Here is a 17,277-nt window from a genome sequence, read left to right on the forward strand (position 1 = left end):
ATTTGAAAAAGAGTTGGAAACAAGAATAAAAATACGAAAATATATGGATAATTGTACTTGATAACACAAATGGCTGTTCACACGACTATAAATATCTAAACGAATATAAATGTCAATACAATTATCGGTCCGTCTGAAAAAGCAACCGTAAAGAACTGTACGGCTTGTTCATTAAAGTTCGTCTCGTTGCAATTTCATCTTGAATTTGTCCAGTGCTTTTTCCATCGACTGAATAACTAGAATTCGCAACAAAAAAATCAGCACTCAAAAAAAGTGAAGCGAATTTTTTTGCAAAACAACACTGAGAAGGCGCAAGAGCTGAATTATTTTGAAATCATACTTTCTTGAAATTTGTGGGAAAAAATTAAAATGACATTTTCGTTTTAAATAAGAAAAATGCTTTGTTAAATCGTTCAACATGGCGGCCGTGACGTAACTTCCACACCAAGAATTTTACTAAGGATGGAATTTAAAAGATGTAAAATCAATAAAAGAACTCACGTGTTACGGCATCCCAATAGTAATATTTATTTTCCTTATACATGCTTTCCGTGTTGTAAATGTCTGTTCTGATTTCACCAGATGGATCTATTTGTTGAAAATTTCGAAAATTTTGTTAAAGTACGCACAAATCCTTACCAAAGTGTCAATTTTGTAATGTATATATAGTCACAGAGAAAATAAACTTTTAGAATTTTGCAGTGATATTTTTTATAGGAAATAAAGACAACAAAATTGATTGGCGTGCGCTGATTGGTTTATTGTTGTGTTTTCATTGGCTTTTGCAAAGGAATCCAAAATCAGATTATTACATAAACCAATGAAAATTTTCAAAACAATCATGAATTCATGTTAAAGGCAAAATTTAAATATTTGTTTCAAATTTATTACTTTATTAAAGAAATAAAAAATGTTTTTCTTGTTTGCGCAGACTTATGAAAACCTAGGAAACGTTTGTGAGAACTCTTCAGCACGTGTAACGCCGACCTTAGATATTTGGTTTGCACTGATCAGCTGTCAAGTTCTCCCAAAGGTCTTTACCAAACATCTTTTCATCTTTTCTTAATTGAAGTGTCAAAATCGAGAGGATTTGAGATAACCTACCGATGAAAAATATCCGTGGTATGTATGATCCATCGATATCAAACTTCTCGTCGATGTATTCTTCTTCGCCCTTTTCAATAAAATAAATAAAATTCATGCCACAACTTACATCTACCATCTTCAATGGAATCATGACAGAAAATATTTAACTGAAAAAAAAAGGAACTGAATCACTCTTGAAGGATAAAATTACCTCTACATTGACCATGAAGAATTTTTCACTCAATTCTGCAAACTTTTCTGATGAGGACAATTTCTTTTTCAATGCTTTGCAAAAGAAGATAAAACATATTGTTTACAAAAACCAAGAGTTAAAAATCTAAGAAAGTTGAATGTAGGTGAATATATCATTTTTAGAGTGGTCTGACAATTTCTAAGCATCCATATCAGTGAAGTAGCTTGCTGCAAATTTAAATCTGCATGAAAATTTTTGTGTTTCCTTACTTCGTGAGTAAAATACAATAAATTTCTAAATAAATAAACAATGACGATACTTTAAAATTTGTACAGTCCGACCTAAATTTGCGGGCTCGCTTCGCTACTGATCGATGTCAAAGATTTACGAATTGCTGTAGTGACATAAAAAACATAATTCAGTTGGTCCATGTTATCATCACAAACGTATTCACACAATCCTGTGATCCGTAAGGTATTCATTTATGGGGGAATACTAAACTTTAAAGATGAATAACAATGATATCATTTGCCAATATAAGAAACCAACTTTTAAAGCAACTTCACAACGCAAAAACAATAAATAACAGAATCTTAGCTACCTTTGCAAGCTTTACACCACGGCTTGTGAATGATCAGCAACATTAGCATATCCCTAGAGTACACAGAAACATCTCTGTTAAATATCGTGTGTTGGTTGCATGAGTGATACAAACATAGAAAACATGAAGTAATTTTTCATTGTATTTTACATGAAATATTTCAAAGTGAATACAAATTAACATTTAAAAGATTTATTTACCTTTTCTTTGAGAGATCAACCCCATCTTTATAGCTCACCCAGTTCACGTTTTTGCCAAAACCTGATTTATTGGTAAAAGCAATATTTGATTTTAGTTTAAACAAAAGATATTGAAATCTTTACACTTCCATACGAAAACTATATTAAATTTGACAAACCTAAATATACTTATGTCTAAATCGAGAGGAAGTGATCGGGAATTTATCTCAACGCTTATTTATAACAAATATCCACCTACCATTGTCAATCGATTTTTCATTACCAAATCGCAGCAGTGCATCGTTCATAAGACGTATGACTAACAGAACGAAAATTTAATTTGTAAACACACACATTCTCTAAAGGATAGAGTAGGACAATTGTAGGATCTAAGAGATCACTGATCATGTTGATTTCTCAATCACGATAAATTATGTGATATAAGATCTACTCACTTGAAAGCTCGTTGCCATAAGAAAATTTATACTCAACATAATCTGGTTCCATATTATGAAGATCTTGTTGAACTTTTCCAGTGGGATCTGAGAATACATGATTTGTACAAAATACAACATATTCCAACTGTAAACTATTGAATTGATTTTATGCATTATAGAAATATATAAAATAATAGTTTGTGTGTGTTTAAATTTCTATTTTCTAGTCAGAAACTACTTATAACAAATGACTACGGACTTTGTCACTACTAATATTGTGCAACCACATACCTAAAATAAATAATCTTGGAAAATATCTTCCATCGACATCAAACTGATCGTCTTCTGGATCTTCTTCATCCTTTTTGGAATAAAAACAATCATGTTGACTGCTTTTGTATACGAGAAAATAAAGGATAGAAAAATGGCCTTTTTTCTTTACCTGTAGGTTCACCATAACAAAATCCTGGGCATATATGGGAAGCTCTTTTGATTGATTGAAGACATTTTTTAAGTATTCACACGCAGGACAAGACGATTGGTGAATTATAAGAAATATTGGCTTTTGCCTAAGTAAAAATAATGCTGCATTGTAATAAAAGATAAGATAAAGTTTTGACAGTTTTGAGAGTCGTGAAAGAAAGACATACGAAGTTGAAGCTTCACTAAGAGCATTTTCCATGTTAAGCCATTCATAATCCGTTCCAAAACCTAATAAGAAAAATTTAGATTTTTATGTTCTGATTGTTCCATTTACAAAGTACTATCTTAGATGACAAACTTTCTACGATTTTTCACAACATAAATAATACAGTCATGATAGTATACGTCATAGTACAGTCATGAGAGTGTACATCGTAGTACAGTAATGATAGTGTACATCAGTACAGTCATGATAGTGTACATCAAAGTACAGTTATGATAGTGTACATCATAGTACAGTCATGATAGTATACATCATAGTACAGTCATGACAGTGTACATCGTAGTACAGTAATGATAGTGTACATCATAGTAAAGTCATGACAGTGTACATCTCAATACTGTAATGATAGTGTACATCGTAGTACAGCAATGATAGTGTACATCAGTACAGTCATGATAGTGTACATCAAAGTACAGTTATGATAGTGTACATCATAGTACAGTCATGATAGTATACATCATAGTACAGTCATGACAGTGTACATCGTAGTACAGTAATGATAGTGTACATCATAGTAAAGTCATGACAGTGTACATCTCAATACAATAATGATAGTGTACATCGTAGTACAGTCATGAAAGTGTACATCGTAGTGCAGTTATTATAGTGTACATCATAGTACAGTTATGATAGTGTATATCATAGTACAGTCATGATAGTATACATCATAGTACAGTCATGACAGTGCACATCGTAGTACAGTAATAATAGTGTACATCTTAGTACAGTCATAATAGTGATACAGTCATGATAGTGCATATCGTAGTACAGTCATGAAAATATACATCGTAGTACATTATTATAATGTACATCGTAGTACAGTCATGATAGTAGGGAGTTTTAGCAGAGCCTACGAGTACGACTACGAGTACGATTTACGTCATTTTGGCGCGAAAACATTGTTGCGACAACAAAAACACGTAGCCGTCATCAATCTGAGTACGATGTTTTGTAAAAAATTCGTAGTCGCGACTACGATGTCTTTTTAAGTAAAGAAAGTAGGTATATTTCTTCATTCTGTAAGAAATTAGTTTACAGTACTATTTTCGAGCATCCAGGCTTTAATATAGAACCCTTTTTGAGCGCAGATGTACATTAAAAAGGAAAATATGACCTGCAAAACTTTCATGTATTTCGTACGCAAAGTGAAAGGTAAACAAATAATGAAATTGTACAAATACATCGTACATAAAACTTAAAATAGTGAAGATTTTTCAGTCTAAAGAGTCCTATATTCTCGCAAAACCAGTATTATCGATTCTTTGATATCATTATTGAAAAATAGAGCCGTAGCTGCTTCGCAAACGTCGGTGTTTTACACAATAAAAAGGCTCGTTCTATTGTTTACAACTAAAGCAAAATTTTGACCAAGCGACAACGACAACAAACTTCCTCATGCCATTCTCTTACACGGTCAAATTTCGTACTCGTAGTCGTAGTCGTACTCTTGCTAAAACTCCCTAGTGTACATCGTAGTACAGTCATGATAGTGACACATTCGTCATAGTTATACCACTCATCATAGTGATACAGTCATGATGTCACTGTACCTCTTTCCAATGAAGGTGCGGGCAATTTAATAACGACCTTTTTCATAGAAGCAACAACTGGAATTTAACATAGCGTTAGTATGATGAATTATAACTATTTATAAAATGTACTTATCTAGATAATCTATATGTACAAACATGTAACGATGCTTTCGGGCTCAAACAACTGACTTCATTTTTACGAAAAAGGTTTTTAACTTTTGCATATTGAGCGAGGTACCACATAGAAAGAACTACTTTTGCGAACTCTTATTTTACCGTCTATTCCATGTTGATAAAAATATTTCGCTTTCTTATCACGTCTGTTCTCATTGATCACCTCTATATCTACATTGCCTCGAGAATCTATAAAACAATAACAAAAGGCAGGGAGATCATTAATGTCGCCGAGTTGTTCGATTTTCTTTTAGTTATAAAAATGAAAAGATAAGAAAACAGTTTTGCATGATACAAAGGAAATCATAAAAACTTCTCATATGCAAAAGATTGCATAGTGGGGAAACATTGGGACAAAGTGTGATACATTTCAGGTACTCAACAAAAAATTATAATATGTGTGTATTATAAAAAAACCTTCCCATCAAAATGCTTACCTATGAAGAAAATTCTTGGCACGTACGTTCCATCTATGTTGTACTTCTCATCATTTGGAATTTCATCGTCCTTTAAGAAAGAAAGTAAAAAATAAAGAAAGGCAGAGATGCTACTTAGTAATAAACAATTAAAATAATAAACATTTAAAATACCTCAAGATTGACCATGACAAAATATTTGCTGATTTCTGCAATGTTCAAAGACATGGCAAATTCTTCCTTTAAATCTAGAAATATATTTTACACCTTGTCACCATTGAAGTAAGACTATAGCATTTGCTTTTGTGACATTTCCCTGTGACATTTTGTTGTTTTTTAATGAAAAAACTGAAATCAATTTTTCATCTTTAAGATTACTTACGTACCTCTGCTGAACTGACACCAACTTCGATGGAAAATCATCATGATTGGCTTGTTGCTAATAAGATATGTGTCCACATGTATTACAAATTTGGGTGAAAGGTTTTTTCCATTGATAACACAGAGATATGTTTCATTAAAAGAAAACTAAGTTCTGAAAACATACATAGTTTAAGAACCTACAATTCCTCAGCAATGCCATAGCTGTCATTCAACGATGTCCATTCAATCTTTCCTCCAAAACCTGTGTATTTTTTAGAACGATATGAATGAACTAACAAATACCATCGAACTGATTAATGAAGACAAAAACAGGATCTTTCACCTTTTGTTCTATCATTTTCAACGGTTTCTTCTCTTTTCAAAACTTTTTTCATAGATGTAACAACTAAAACAGTTTACATGCTTGAATATCAAGTCATAACACAAGCCATATGTATTGCTCATGTTAACAGACAAAAGAATGAGGAGATGGAAACTTATTATACATGTGTACCTTGCTCAGCATTTCCATATGAATAAACGAAGTCATCCTTATATTCAGGGCTTTCGTTGTAAAACTCTTCCATTATTTTTCCATTTCGAGGATCTGTTGTAAAAAGAAAAAAAATTGAGTCGTTTGCATTAATAGAAAGAAACCAAAGGTTTGTGTGCTCACAAAGTACGTTTGAAGACTAGGTTCTAATTCAAAAATTGGCAATACAGTAATGGACTCACTGACATTATAGTATCTATGAAGATAATTTCAATGAGTAGAAAATTGAACCTACCAAAGAAGTATAGGCGTGGAACATAAGCACCATCAACATCAAAATCATCTCCCAACTTTTCTTCATCATCCTTTATTTAAGAAATTGCAATAACCTAACATCCACAACTAAAAAATATCCTGTTCATGTCCGTGTGAATGTAATTATAACATACCTCGACATTCACCATAACAAATTTGGAACTAAGTTCAAGAATTTTCTTCGACTTGGAAAAATAGGACTTTAGGACTAAAACAACAGAAATAGCTTCATGAAAGCAATCCAACGTCAACATAACTCAAATCATTAATTGAATTCACTCACTTTTGCAAGCTTTACACCAAGACTTGTGAATGATCAATAGCATCGGAATATTTCTTAAAGAAGAAAATATCTTCAGTTGAAAATATTGAAGTTTGACTCAGCAATTTTGTGTTCTATATAAAAACCATCTTTTGTCTTCGTTAACCTTTCTTTAGACAAAATCAATCCACTTTCCAAATTTTCCCACTTTATTTTCTCTCCCCATCCTACCAGAAAATGAATATTTCAAAAAATATACCCATATATCATTTCATAGGATAATTTAATGCAAAAAATCTAATTATTCACACCATTGTGCAATTTGGTGGATTTTTCCTCTTTTTTGATAACAATTTTCATACTTCGAGCAACTAAAACAAGAGATAAAAGTCAAACCATGTTTTCCAACCATAAACATGAAGAAAGATTGTTAGATAAGTATAACACTAACTCTCATCAGCTTCTCCATAATAATATTTCACGTGAGGATAAGCTGTTCCTTCATTCCATAATTCGTCCATGACACGACCACTTGGTTCTGAGAACAAAAAATCAATTTTGATTTAAAAAATAAAAAGAAAGGCTCACAAAACTTACCGACAAACAATATTCTTGGAATGTAAGCACCGTCGATTATAAATTTATTATCTTTCGGTTCTTCATCATCCTATAAATTGAATTAAGTGCACTAAACAATGAATTTGGAGTTTTAAAGAGTGAGAGTTGCAATACTTTTACAAAGTAGAGTAGCAATGTCTGTCGATTTTTACGATACAATACTAGAAAAAATATTATGACAATACCTCAGTGTTGACCATGACAAAATGTTTGCTTAGATTCAGTATTTCATCAGATGCAGCAAATTTTGGTTTTAACTCTATGAAGAAAAACAACACAAGTATAACAACAAGTATTAATTTTTTATATTTTGTTAGTCTTCTTGTTCAAGGTGATGTTACGTTAACTTACGTTTACAAGAACCACACCAAGTTTTATGAATGATAAGCATCATTGGTTTGCCACTATTTGTAAACATATAAAGAAATACCATTGTGCTACTTCAGTCTTCAAGATAAATTATTCAACTACGTTTTTAATCGCACCTTTTTCTAGATTCCTCTACGCCGTCTTTAAATGTGAACCAGTTAAATTTTTCACCAAGTCCTGCGATTATATGTCGAAAAAGTCAGTAAAGACTGCCAAAGTTAAATTGATAAGAAAAGTTACTTAAGATCTTGATGATTGATAAGATTTATTTTTACCAAAAATGTGTTCTTAAATAAATTCCTAAAACTTAGCAAAGATAGTCAACTTGTTGAATAGAGGTGTTTACGATGTTTTATAAAATTATGAGACACTGATCAATCTTGGGTAAAAAGAAGAGACAATTTGTGGCACCTAATACCTCATCCTAAATTATAATAAAGAACAAGATACACTTACCTCTGTGAAGATTGTTGGAACTAAATTCCATTTTCATGACTTCCTTCATACTGCGTACAACTAATAAAATTCATAACATTCAAATATGTAAAATAAATTGATGTAACCAAACATCTTGGTCAAGCAATATTTTCTAAAAGAACTTCATACTGTTTTTTGGTTCTCCATAATAGTATTTGGTGTCGGGAAGGATGTTCCTTTGTTCCATATATGATCCATCACTTTACCACTAGGTTCTGAAACACAGTAAGCGTGAACTTACAGGAACAAGATAAGAGAAAATTTATCATCCTTTGTCTAAAGTATATTCCATCTAATTGTTGTTGTCATGATTTTATTCATCACAAGTGTTCAACATACCAACGAAATAAATTCTAGGAATATATGCACCATCAACAGCATATGCTTTATCTTTTGGTTCTTCGTCATCCTTAATGAAAGAAAGAACCAAAACACCAAATCACTGCATGCAAAACAAAGAATTCTCTCTCATAACCATTGATATACCTCTGTGTTGACCATAACAAAGTTTTTACTCAGTTCTTCGATTTCTTTTGATGCAGCAAACTGTGGTTTTAAAACTGTAAAAATGGAAAAATTTACACTCCTTATTGTTGCCTTCCTATTTATAACTTCTTCAGTTGTGTTTAAATATAATAATACTTACTTTTGCACGAACTGCACCAGGATTTGTGAATTAAAACCATAATTGGCTTTCCACTGCAAAATTATGAACATATCAAGTTTGTCAAATATGTTACTTTTGTTTATAAATTTGACAATTTGTCGAGGTTTTTATAGTTTTTCGAGATTATCAATCCTACAAATTTAAAATACCTTTTTCTAGATTCAACTTCGGCGTTAGCCATTGTCGTCCAATTTATGTTTTTATTATAACCTCGGTCAAGGGAAATGTTTTTTTCTTGTTCAATAACAGTCTTCATACTTTTAATAACTAAAAGTAAAGAAAACTATTTGCATCGTAGATACACATTGGTCTTGTTAGATGAATTGCAAAACAGTGCAAGCGACAAACTATGTTTAAACTGAAATATTAGTTGTAATATTCTCACCATCTTCAGCTTTGCTGTAAAAATACTGGTATTTTTCTCGCTTTTCATTCATTATGTTTTTAAGAATTTTTCCATTTTTACCTATAAAAGACGAAGATTTACAATGACCATACAAGCTACCTTTCTGAAAATTACATTTCCTTCTGGTAAGATTTTCCCATATTTACGAAAGAAATATGCATAGTTAATACCATAAAAGAAAATTCTCGGTACATATTTTCCATCAATATCGTACTCTTCTTTTTGGCTTGCTATTTCATCCTAATTAAATAATATTACATGTATATATGCAAATCTTTGCGATATAAGTAGATATCTTTAACACAACTTTCAACTTAAATAAAAATATGATCTTCGCACTTTGCTGGACAATTTAAGCAATAAAACATTCTTTCATACAACTTTCAACGTTGTATTCAAACAAAAACTTCTTGAAGAATAAAATACAATGAAGTTATTGTATTATTGTATTAAGGACCCCCTGAAACATCACTCTGATGACATTTCTTTAATATCATTTCACATGATTTTTAGTCAACTCATATTTTTCAAGAGATACAATACTTTACAAACTTATATACAAGACGATAAAATAAGATAATACATACATTGGTGTTGATCATCACAAACTCACGACTGAGCTCTTCAATTTCGTCTGATGACAAAAACTGCTCTTTTAAACCTACAAAATTCATCAGTAAAGACCTCTGTAAAACAGCCTACGATAACCAAAGACGTAGCAAGCTTGCAAGTTTGGTTGTGCTTTGTAAATACTTCTGTGTTACTGTCTTTAAAACTCTAGACTTGCCAAAGAAAAAATTGATGCCAATAATCTGACATGTAAGAACAGCCAAAATTGCCGACTATAGCTACGCCTTATTTGGTAACATTGATGGTATATGCAATAAATAGTTTGAACAAACATTTGGAATTCAGCAGAAGTTGAATTTTGAATTTATATGTAAACAACGTACCTACGCAAGCTTTACACCAACTTTTATGTATGATCAACATTTTGGGTTTTTTACTAGATGTGAAGAACCATGAAATTTTTTAAAATATATTAACGTTCTATTTTAATTAAATAAGAGCTCCATGCAAATTTAAAAGCTCTTTCAAATTTACCATTAAGCAGAAAAACCTCGGAAAAACTTAAGTGGGTTGCTTAGTAATTACACTGCATGACGACTTAAGTAATTGAAAATTTTGTTTAAAGATAGCAAACTGGATTTTCTTCCTTTGCCGGCCTTGCAGCATTCAAACTTTGAGTGTAAAAATTGTTAATTTGATAATGTACCTTATATGCATCACAGTTTCATCAAGTGACTTCCAGTCGATATTGCTTCCAAATCCTGAAGAGAATAATTATAAAATATATAAACACGGTCATATAGATGATGCTTCAAACAAATATTCTCCAATATTCAAACTTTACACACATACCTTTGCTAAGAATTTCTCCAGTCACTTGTGTGATCGTAAGAAAAATGTTAATAAACACTAGAAAAACCTGAGTATTGTTAAATGTCATTTTAAAATAATTTTAGACGCAGAAGACAACGCACATCCAATTTGCTACAGAGAAATATTTATACTTTTCATAATAAAAGGAAATCTGTTGAAGTCAACCAAAACAAAGGTTTTGCGTTGAATAAATAAATAAATCATGTTGCTGGTGGCTTTTTTATTTGAAATTTTCATTTCTTAAGAAATACAAAAAACATACAAAAGAGCGCGTGGCATTCATTGTTAACATAGGCCACAAGTTGTTGAAATCAAAAAAAGCCTTTTGTATGTATGCAAAATGTTTTTTGTATGGCAAAGCAAACTCGATAATTGGAATGCACATATTGATACTTGCCTGTTCTGCCTTAAGCTGTCGTATTCCCTTGCGCTACTTTTAAAAATCAATATGTTGTTGTTGTTGACTAACGTTTCGACAACCTTAGCGGTATTCATCTTCAGAGTCTTTTGACTCCCGGGCTCAAACCATTTACTTTATTAGTTTCTACTGTGTCAACAGTGTCTAAAAGTGGGCTGAATATTACAAAGAATCGATGTACTAGTCTTCATGACACAATTCGTTTTTGCTATTATCGTTTTTAAAAAAATCCAAAATATCATGTTCACAGAAGTTAAGATGATATATAACAGACGCTTCCTGATTTCGTTTAAACCTTTTAATTTTATCCATCACGCCTTCTTTCCATTGTTCAAGGGTAGATTTATCTTCACTGCTTTCAAAAAACATCTGCATTTCTTTCTCCATTTTCGTCTTGAGTTCTTCTGCCTTTGTAAGTATACGTTTTTTACTGCTCATCCAACATCTCTTTCGTTCTTCTCGTTTAGTGCATCTTTTCAAGTCTCTTTCAACACCTCCTTCAAGTTTAGCCATTCCATTTACCATTACTTTTAGTGATTCTTTGAAAAGTTTTTTGCCTAACGATGCATAAGCTCTGCTTTCGATCACATTTCGGAAACTGAAAATGAAATTTTCCTTTAGCATGGCTTGCCATAGACCATAGAACTCGTTTACGAAATGAAAAAACAGTTAGCTTGATCACTTCTTTTGAGCACATTAGCTGAATAATATTCTCCTTTACTTTTTGCAAGTCTCTACCATAATTTGGGTTTATCGGAACCATGGGAGGACTTCCTTTCAATAAACTTGGTATGTAAAATACGTCAAATGCATCAAATGCAATGATGTAATCTAACTTTTGAAACTGATCTTCACAATTTTCTTGTATTGCTGCAAGCCTTGCCATATGGTCTAGAATTTGTTTTAGATTTCGCCGATCCATCATTAACTTATCTGCAGCGTCATTAGCAGCAACATTTTGATGGACGATCTTGTAAGATTTTGTGTCTTTCACAAGTTTCATTTTCAAGAAAGCATGAACAGCCATCGCCAAAAACTCTTTCATTTCATTGTAGTTTTCACCAAAGATACTGACAATCGTAACATCAGCAACACCAATAACAAAAGTTGCCAATTCAATAGAATGTTCTCTAACTGTTGGATCAACCAGACTTCTCAGTCCTTCAGTATCGATGATCAATAAGAAGTCCAAGTTTGAGTCCAATTTAAGTCGATCACTAAGTGGAACAAGACAAACAAAAGCGCCACGAGTGCACTTTCTCCCACTTACAGGAAATTCCAAGCCAAACATTGCATTCAACATTACCGACTTACCAGAATTTTGAAAACCTAACACAGAAATCACGCATATTCTAGCGTTATTTGTTTCGCGTTCCACTTCCTTATAAACAGCATCAAACCATTTTAAGGGTAGGTAACCTGAATCACCATTTAGTAATTCCAAAATTTGACCTCAAATAAGAATCTTCGCACCAGCACTGACATAATTATTTATTACAAAACCGGAGAGTTGATGAAGTTGAGCAAGCTCCAAACTAAATAAAGAGTATGATATCAATGCTTCTAAATCTTTCAAATGATTTTCTTCCTGAGATTGTGAATCAAGCATTTCATTGTGTGTTTCTTGTAGCTTTAAACGATATTGTTGATGCAACTTTGCCATCGCAGATAGAGAAGCCATATTAAATAATACTTCAATCATTGCAAATTTCTGTTCAGCATTCGTTCATCCATCACAGCAGTGGAATTCAGGAAATGAAGAATTTCTGTATCCATCTTATGGAATGATTCCATATGAGCCTACTTTTCTTTTCTTATATTTTCATCCGGTTCATTTACATTGTTTTCTCAGCCCGTGTTTTCATTGTTGGAACGAAACTTTGGACTATGTTTCTTTCTTTCTAAATCCGCCAGAACAGGTATATAAAGTTGAAGCTTTAACCACTTTTTTGTTTCTTCAATCCCAAAAGAAAGCCAAGTTTTGAAATTTTTGTCCCACTCAACATTACCTTGGTCATCATTAACATAAACTCCCCTTTTTTTAGATAGTAACCTCACCTTTTCTAGAGATTTCACTTCTGTTTCTTTTATGCTTCTCTGGATTGCTTGGCGAATACTTTTCAAAAATCTGTAATAGGATGTCGTTAATGATTTAGTGAAGGAATATAATTTTGTCGAATGCTGATCGACCACGCCGTCGTAGAAATTTTTTACTTCTTTTCGCATGTTTTCATTAAAAATGAGCATGTTTTTGCCATCGAACAGCAGAGCATCATTCAAAAAATTTATCGTGCATTTGTCAGGTATTTCCGAGGGCAATAAAGCACACAAAATAATTGATATTTCTCGAATTATATTAACTTGTTTCTTGAAATTTTGAGCTTCCCCGCGTAGATTAGCAAAACATATTGCAGTTTTTAAGGTATTCTTCTCACACCTACATAGAAGATACCACACAAGTTCAACCAAACCATCAACGACTTTCCTTTTAACATCACCATCTTTAATGTTTTTATTAAAGAAGAATTCATCATCTCCATTACCATCGCTGATAATCTTATTTATCGGAGAAGATTTAGACATGGTCACATTACCCACCCGGATAAATGACACTATGGGAAAGGGATGTTCAGTTGCGTACACCTCTTTTGCTGAGTCGTTGATTGAGGCACCTCTCCAAGACTTTGTTATTTTTCCCAACGCTGAAAGCAAGATAGTTTGCTTCTCCACTGGATCGCCAGGATCAGGTAAAATAAAAGGAACGCTAAGCTGACATTCGCTAAGTTTAACAGCTATATATTGTCGTAAGAAATTTTCAGAACAATGGAAAATTTAATCTTTATTGCACAATCGATGCTTGAAGCTAAATTTAAAAACAATTACAAAATGGTTGCTGGTGTTCAATACATGATGTCATCATGAAAGAAATTTTATGTACAGCGTTTTTTTCAATATCCCTACTGACATCATTAACTTTTCTGATGCTACGTGTTGGCCTTTCATCACTGCCCCACAATTCAGCATGATATTTTATCATCCCAAATCAGCCAAAACTGGGCCATGTTGTTGTAACCTTAGAAGATTTTTAACTTCTTTCACTCTTTATTAAACGAATTTTCAAACTAGTCCTCCACGCAAAAATTGCCAGACTTATCATCATGAAAATTAAATGCTTTTTTAACGTTCGATATTTCATTAAAGCTTTTGGTTCAGCTCCTTGTGACTCTTGTTGGATAATGGAGCTATTACATATAAAAAAAATGTATTGGTTGGGTTTGTCACACCTTGTGGTAAAAGGAAATTTCGATGGATCTTCATCCTCCTTATCTTTAAAGTATTTCATCGCTTATTATTCTTTTTTCTCACCAAAAATCAATGTTTTACCTTAATCTGGATACTTTTGATTAATTGAAAAACTTTATTATCTTTTTGTCTGGAATTTATGAAAGCAATGTCTATGATCCAGCAGAGTATTTCCATATGTTCAGTAAAAAAAAATGGAATAACAAAATTCTACACAGACATTGGGAAAACAAATTTTGCTTTTCAAAATAATCCTGTCAGACCACAGGCAAGATACCACATACAAGCTCCACAAAGCAATGCATTCATGATTTTGCCTCTAAATTCACCATTTTTCATATTTCTTCACTATTGCTATCACTGATAACATTATTCATCAGAAAAGAGTTGGAAATGGTCATATTACCAACCTCGACGAAGCGCACTTCGGCAAACGGAAGTTTTTCAGCTAAAACTTCTTCGGTGGAATCCTTATAGTCAAAGCAACTCTTGAAATTGCAAATTTAGTGAGCTATCTAGTTGAAAAAGTTACTAAACCCCAGGCAATCAAAAGTCCTTTTTGTATTACTTAAACACGGCATGCGTGCAACAAACACGAAAGATGATTTTATATTATCTAAGATTTCCTATTTTTAATTTAGCTTATGTGACGCTATGGAACATTAAAAAAAAGAACATTAATTTAGGAAATCATTTGGTAACATTTACATAAAAACATTTTACAGATTTGCAAGCTTCTGCAAAGATGAAAAATAGAGCTATTTTTTCTCTTTCACAACGCTAAAACACCAAAAATATAAGATGTTTCAAGAAAGGGCTCAGTACGACCCTCTCATGCAGTGTTTGCTTTGACTAAGAAATATCCAATGAAAACACGTTTTTTCCTTTGATTTAGGGTCCATTCACACTAACACTTTAAATCTATTCGAAATCGATTTGAGTCCGTATTAGGGCACTAATGTGAACACTTGCAAGTGATGCAAAAACGAATTCGCTCCGAACTAACTTGGGCCACTTGAGAAGGTGGTCTCGAATCGGGTTAGTTTAGTCTGCATGATAATGTGAACATGCAACACGAATAGAATCAGGTCAATCTTGATCAATCACATGTTTTTAGTTTAGTAAGTAGACTTTTCATGCGGTCACACATGTCACGTGTTCGTTTTGCTGCGTCTGCTTGCAGCAATATTTTACAATTTTACTTATAAGCAAAAAGTAACGCGACGTGACGCCTTGCACTCTTTTGAAAGTGTTGCTGCATTTTTTTTGTATCACCCTCGATCTTTTGGCTGTTTTTTTTTGCGTTCTTTTGGTATTGTCGTAAAAGTATGCCCATTGCAGTAATCTCCGCCATTTCTATTCGTTAAATGTTGTTATTATCAAAGGTTCAAAGATAGTTAAAGAAAGGCGCCAAAATTTAATGTCAATAATGTGAAGCAAATGTAAACATTACTTTTACTTAAACTATAGATTATAAAGTATTTACCCACAATATCCTATAATTAGACTAAAATACCTGCAAAGCCATATCTATCCTTTTGAGTTTCTTTTGATACTATGTTATCAAGCGAAAAATAATGCTGATAAAACTTTAACTGTAAACACTCCTTCTTTTTCATTTTAAAACGAATCATATTCGAATCAACTAACTGCTTAGCAAACGAATTAAGTGTGAATGGGCCCTTAATCAGTAAATAAGTGATATTATCTTTTTATGGTTTTCATATCAACCATGCAGGTGTCTTAACAAAAAATATCATAATAATTTATAGTTATCAACCGACATGGTGGATCATTTTCCCATGAGTTATACATGCAAAGCATGAATATGACTCGAATGTTGTACAGGTGAGTGGTTGTATTGTTTCATATTACGACATTTTGCAACAAAAATACAGGTTATGCAATAGCACATATCTGTGTAGATAATAACATGTTTACATTTTATATAAATTTTTACATGTTTAAGAAAAGTAAACGATAATTGATATATAGAAGTATCGTCAGAAAAATTAAATATAGTTACAATAAATAATTGACGGTCTCATACGTTATTAAGGCTCGTACACAACATACATGATACGAAATTACAATCTAGAGAATTATGCTTAGTTACAAGACTTTAAAATAAAAATTATGTGCAACAAATAAAGTTAAGAATCATTACTTATACCGTTTTTCTAATTAAATTGAAGCAATTCATTGAAGTCTATAAGATTAAATTATGGCTCATGTTATTAAAGGAATATTTTAGCGACAAAATAATTTGTTGAACAAGCCACAGCACTTTTTGTGACAGAAACATATATCACGACAAAATTCCAAATGAACGTTTAGCAGCAAAAGATTTTATCGATTTCAATCATAACAATGTTCTCCTTTCACCAATAAGTCAGTATCATATAGCTTTTCCACCACGACCTCCATAAGTAAAAAGATATTTGCACGTAATGTTACAAGCCCACTCGATATTTATCATAAATAAGATGTAAAGGCCATTTTTACTCTCACCATTGCCATTTGATGGTTTTTTATGTTGTCAATGTGATTAGTTTTCGTCGTAGTGAATATGTTATTTTGTTTGTCTTTCTAACAATTATAGCTAAGATCCAGCACAGCAAAATAAATTGTATTTGAAATTGTTGATTATCGTTATATTATTTATTTAATGTTTTGGAAGGTAAATTACTTGCAGTTTATATAGTCAAGAAATGAATATTTCCTCGATGTCTTTTAATAAATACAGATTACATAGTTAAAGCTGTTAAATTATAAGTAGAGTTCTAAACAAATTGATCGCCATATTTCACTAACGCATT

The 17,277-nt window shown here is 32.1% G+C and overlaps 2 protein-coding genes across 2 annotated transcripts; both read right to left on the reverse strand.

Annotated features, from left to right (window-relative positions):
- Positions 1-40: 40 nt before the first annotated feature.
- LOC124444369 lies at positions 41-8,381 on the reverse strand. Its single transcript, XM_046994964.1, has 31 exons — positions 8,351-8,381; positions 8,201-8,260; positions 7,861-7,921; positions 7,727-7,779; positions 7,561-7,634; positions 7,355-7,424; positions 7,209-7,295; positions 7,069-7,128; positions 6,924-6,984; positions 6,779-6,831; positions 6,630-6,703; positions 6,476-6,545; positions 6,202-6,294; positions 6,031-6,093; positions 5,889-5,949; positions 5,711-5,763; positions 5,499-5,572; positions 5,346-5,415; positions 5,011-5,097; positions 4,753-4,809; positions 3,147-3,207; positions 2,939-3,065; positions 2,788-2,857; positions 2,515-2,601; positions 2,319-2,378; positions 2,081-2,141; positions 1,881-1,933; positions 1,298-1,371; positions 1,105-1,174; positions 502-588; positions 41-236 (listed from the first exon to the last, which is right to left on the reverse strand). The coding sequence occupies exons 2-31, from the start codon at positions 8,247-8,249 to the stop codon at positions 172-174; spliced, it is 2,085 nt and encodes a 694-aa protein (XP_046850920.1). The 5' UTR covers positions 8,250-8,260; positions 8,351-8,381; the 3' UTR covers positions 41-171.
- Positions 8,382-8,389: 8 nt separating this feature from the next.
- Positions 8,390-10,911, reverse strand: LOC124443520 (thioredoxin domain-containing protein 12-like; the record flags this gene model as incomplete). The annotated part of the gene is made up of 11 exons (XM_046993973.1): positions 10,717-10,911; positions 10,571-10,625; positions 10,248-10,300; positions 9,882-9,955; positions 9,465-9,534; positions 9,274-9,354; positions 9,038-9,155; positions 8,868-8,920; positions 8,708-8,781; positions 8,561-8,630; positions 8,390-8,436 (listed from the first exon to the last, which is right to left on the reverse strand). Coding segments are annotated over exons 1-11 (783 nt in total), but the record flags the coding sequence as incomplete, so codon positions are not given.
- Positions 10,912-17,277: the final 6,366 nt, after the last annotated feature.

Source organism: Xenia sp. Carnegie-2017, unplaced genomic scaffold (genome assembly GCF_021976095.1).
Source record: "Xenia sp. Carnegie-2017 unplaced genomic scaffold, XeniaSp_v1 HiC_scaffold_21, whole genome shotgun sequence".
Taxonomy (NCBI): domain Eukaryota; kingdom Metazoa; phylum Cnidaria; class Anthozoa; order Malacalcyonacea; family Xeniidae; genus Xenia; species Xenia sp. Carnegie-2017.

Excerpts from the sequence above, each read along its gene's own strand:
- LOC124444369 (XM_046994964.1), bottom strand. The coding sequence starts at position 8,249 with ATGAAGGAAGTCATGAAAATGGAATTTAGTTCCAACAATCTTCACAGA. Across the intron at positions 6,832-6,923 it reads TTGATTTTGTCTAAAGAAAG|AAATATTCCGATGCTATTGA; the intron begins GTTAACGAAGAC and ends TTCTTCTTTAAG. Across the intron at positions 5,573-5,710 it reads TTGGTGTCAGTTCAGCAGAG|ATTTAAAGGAAGAATTTGCC; the intron begins GTACGTAAGTAA and ends ATATATTTCTAG.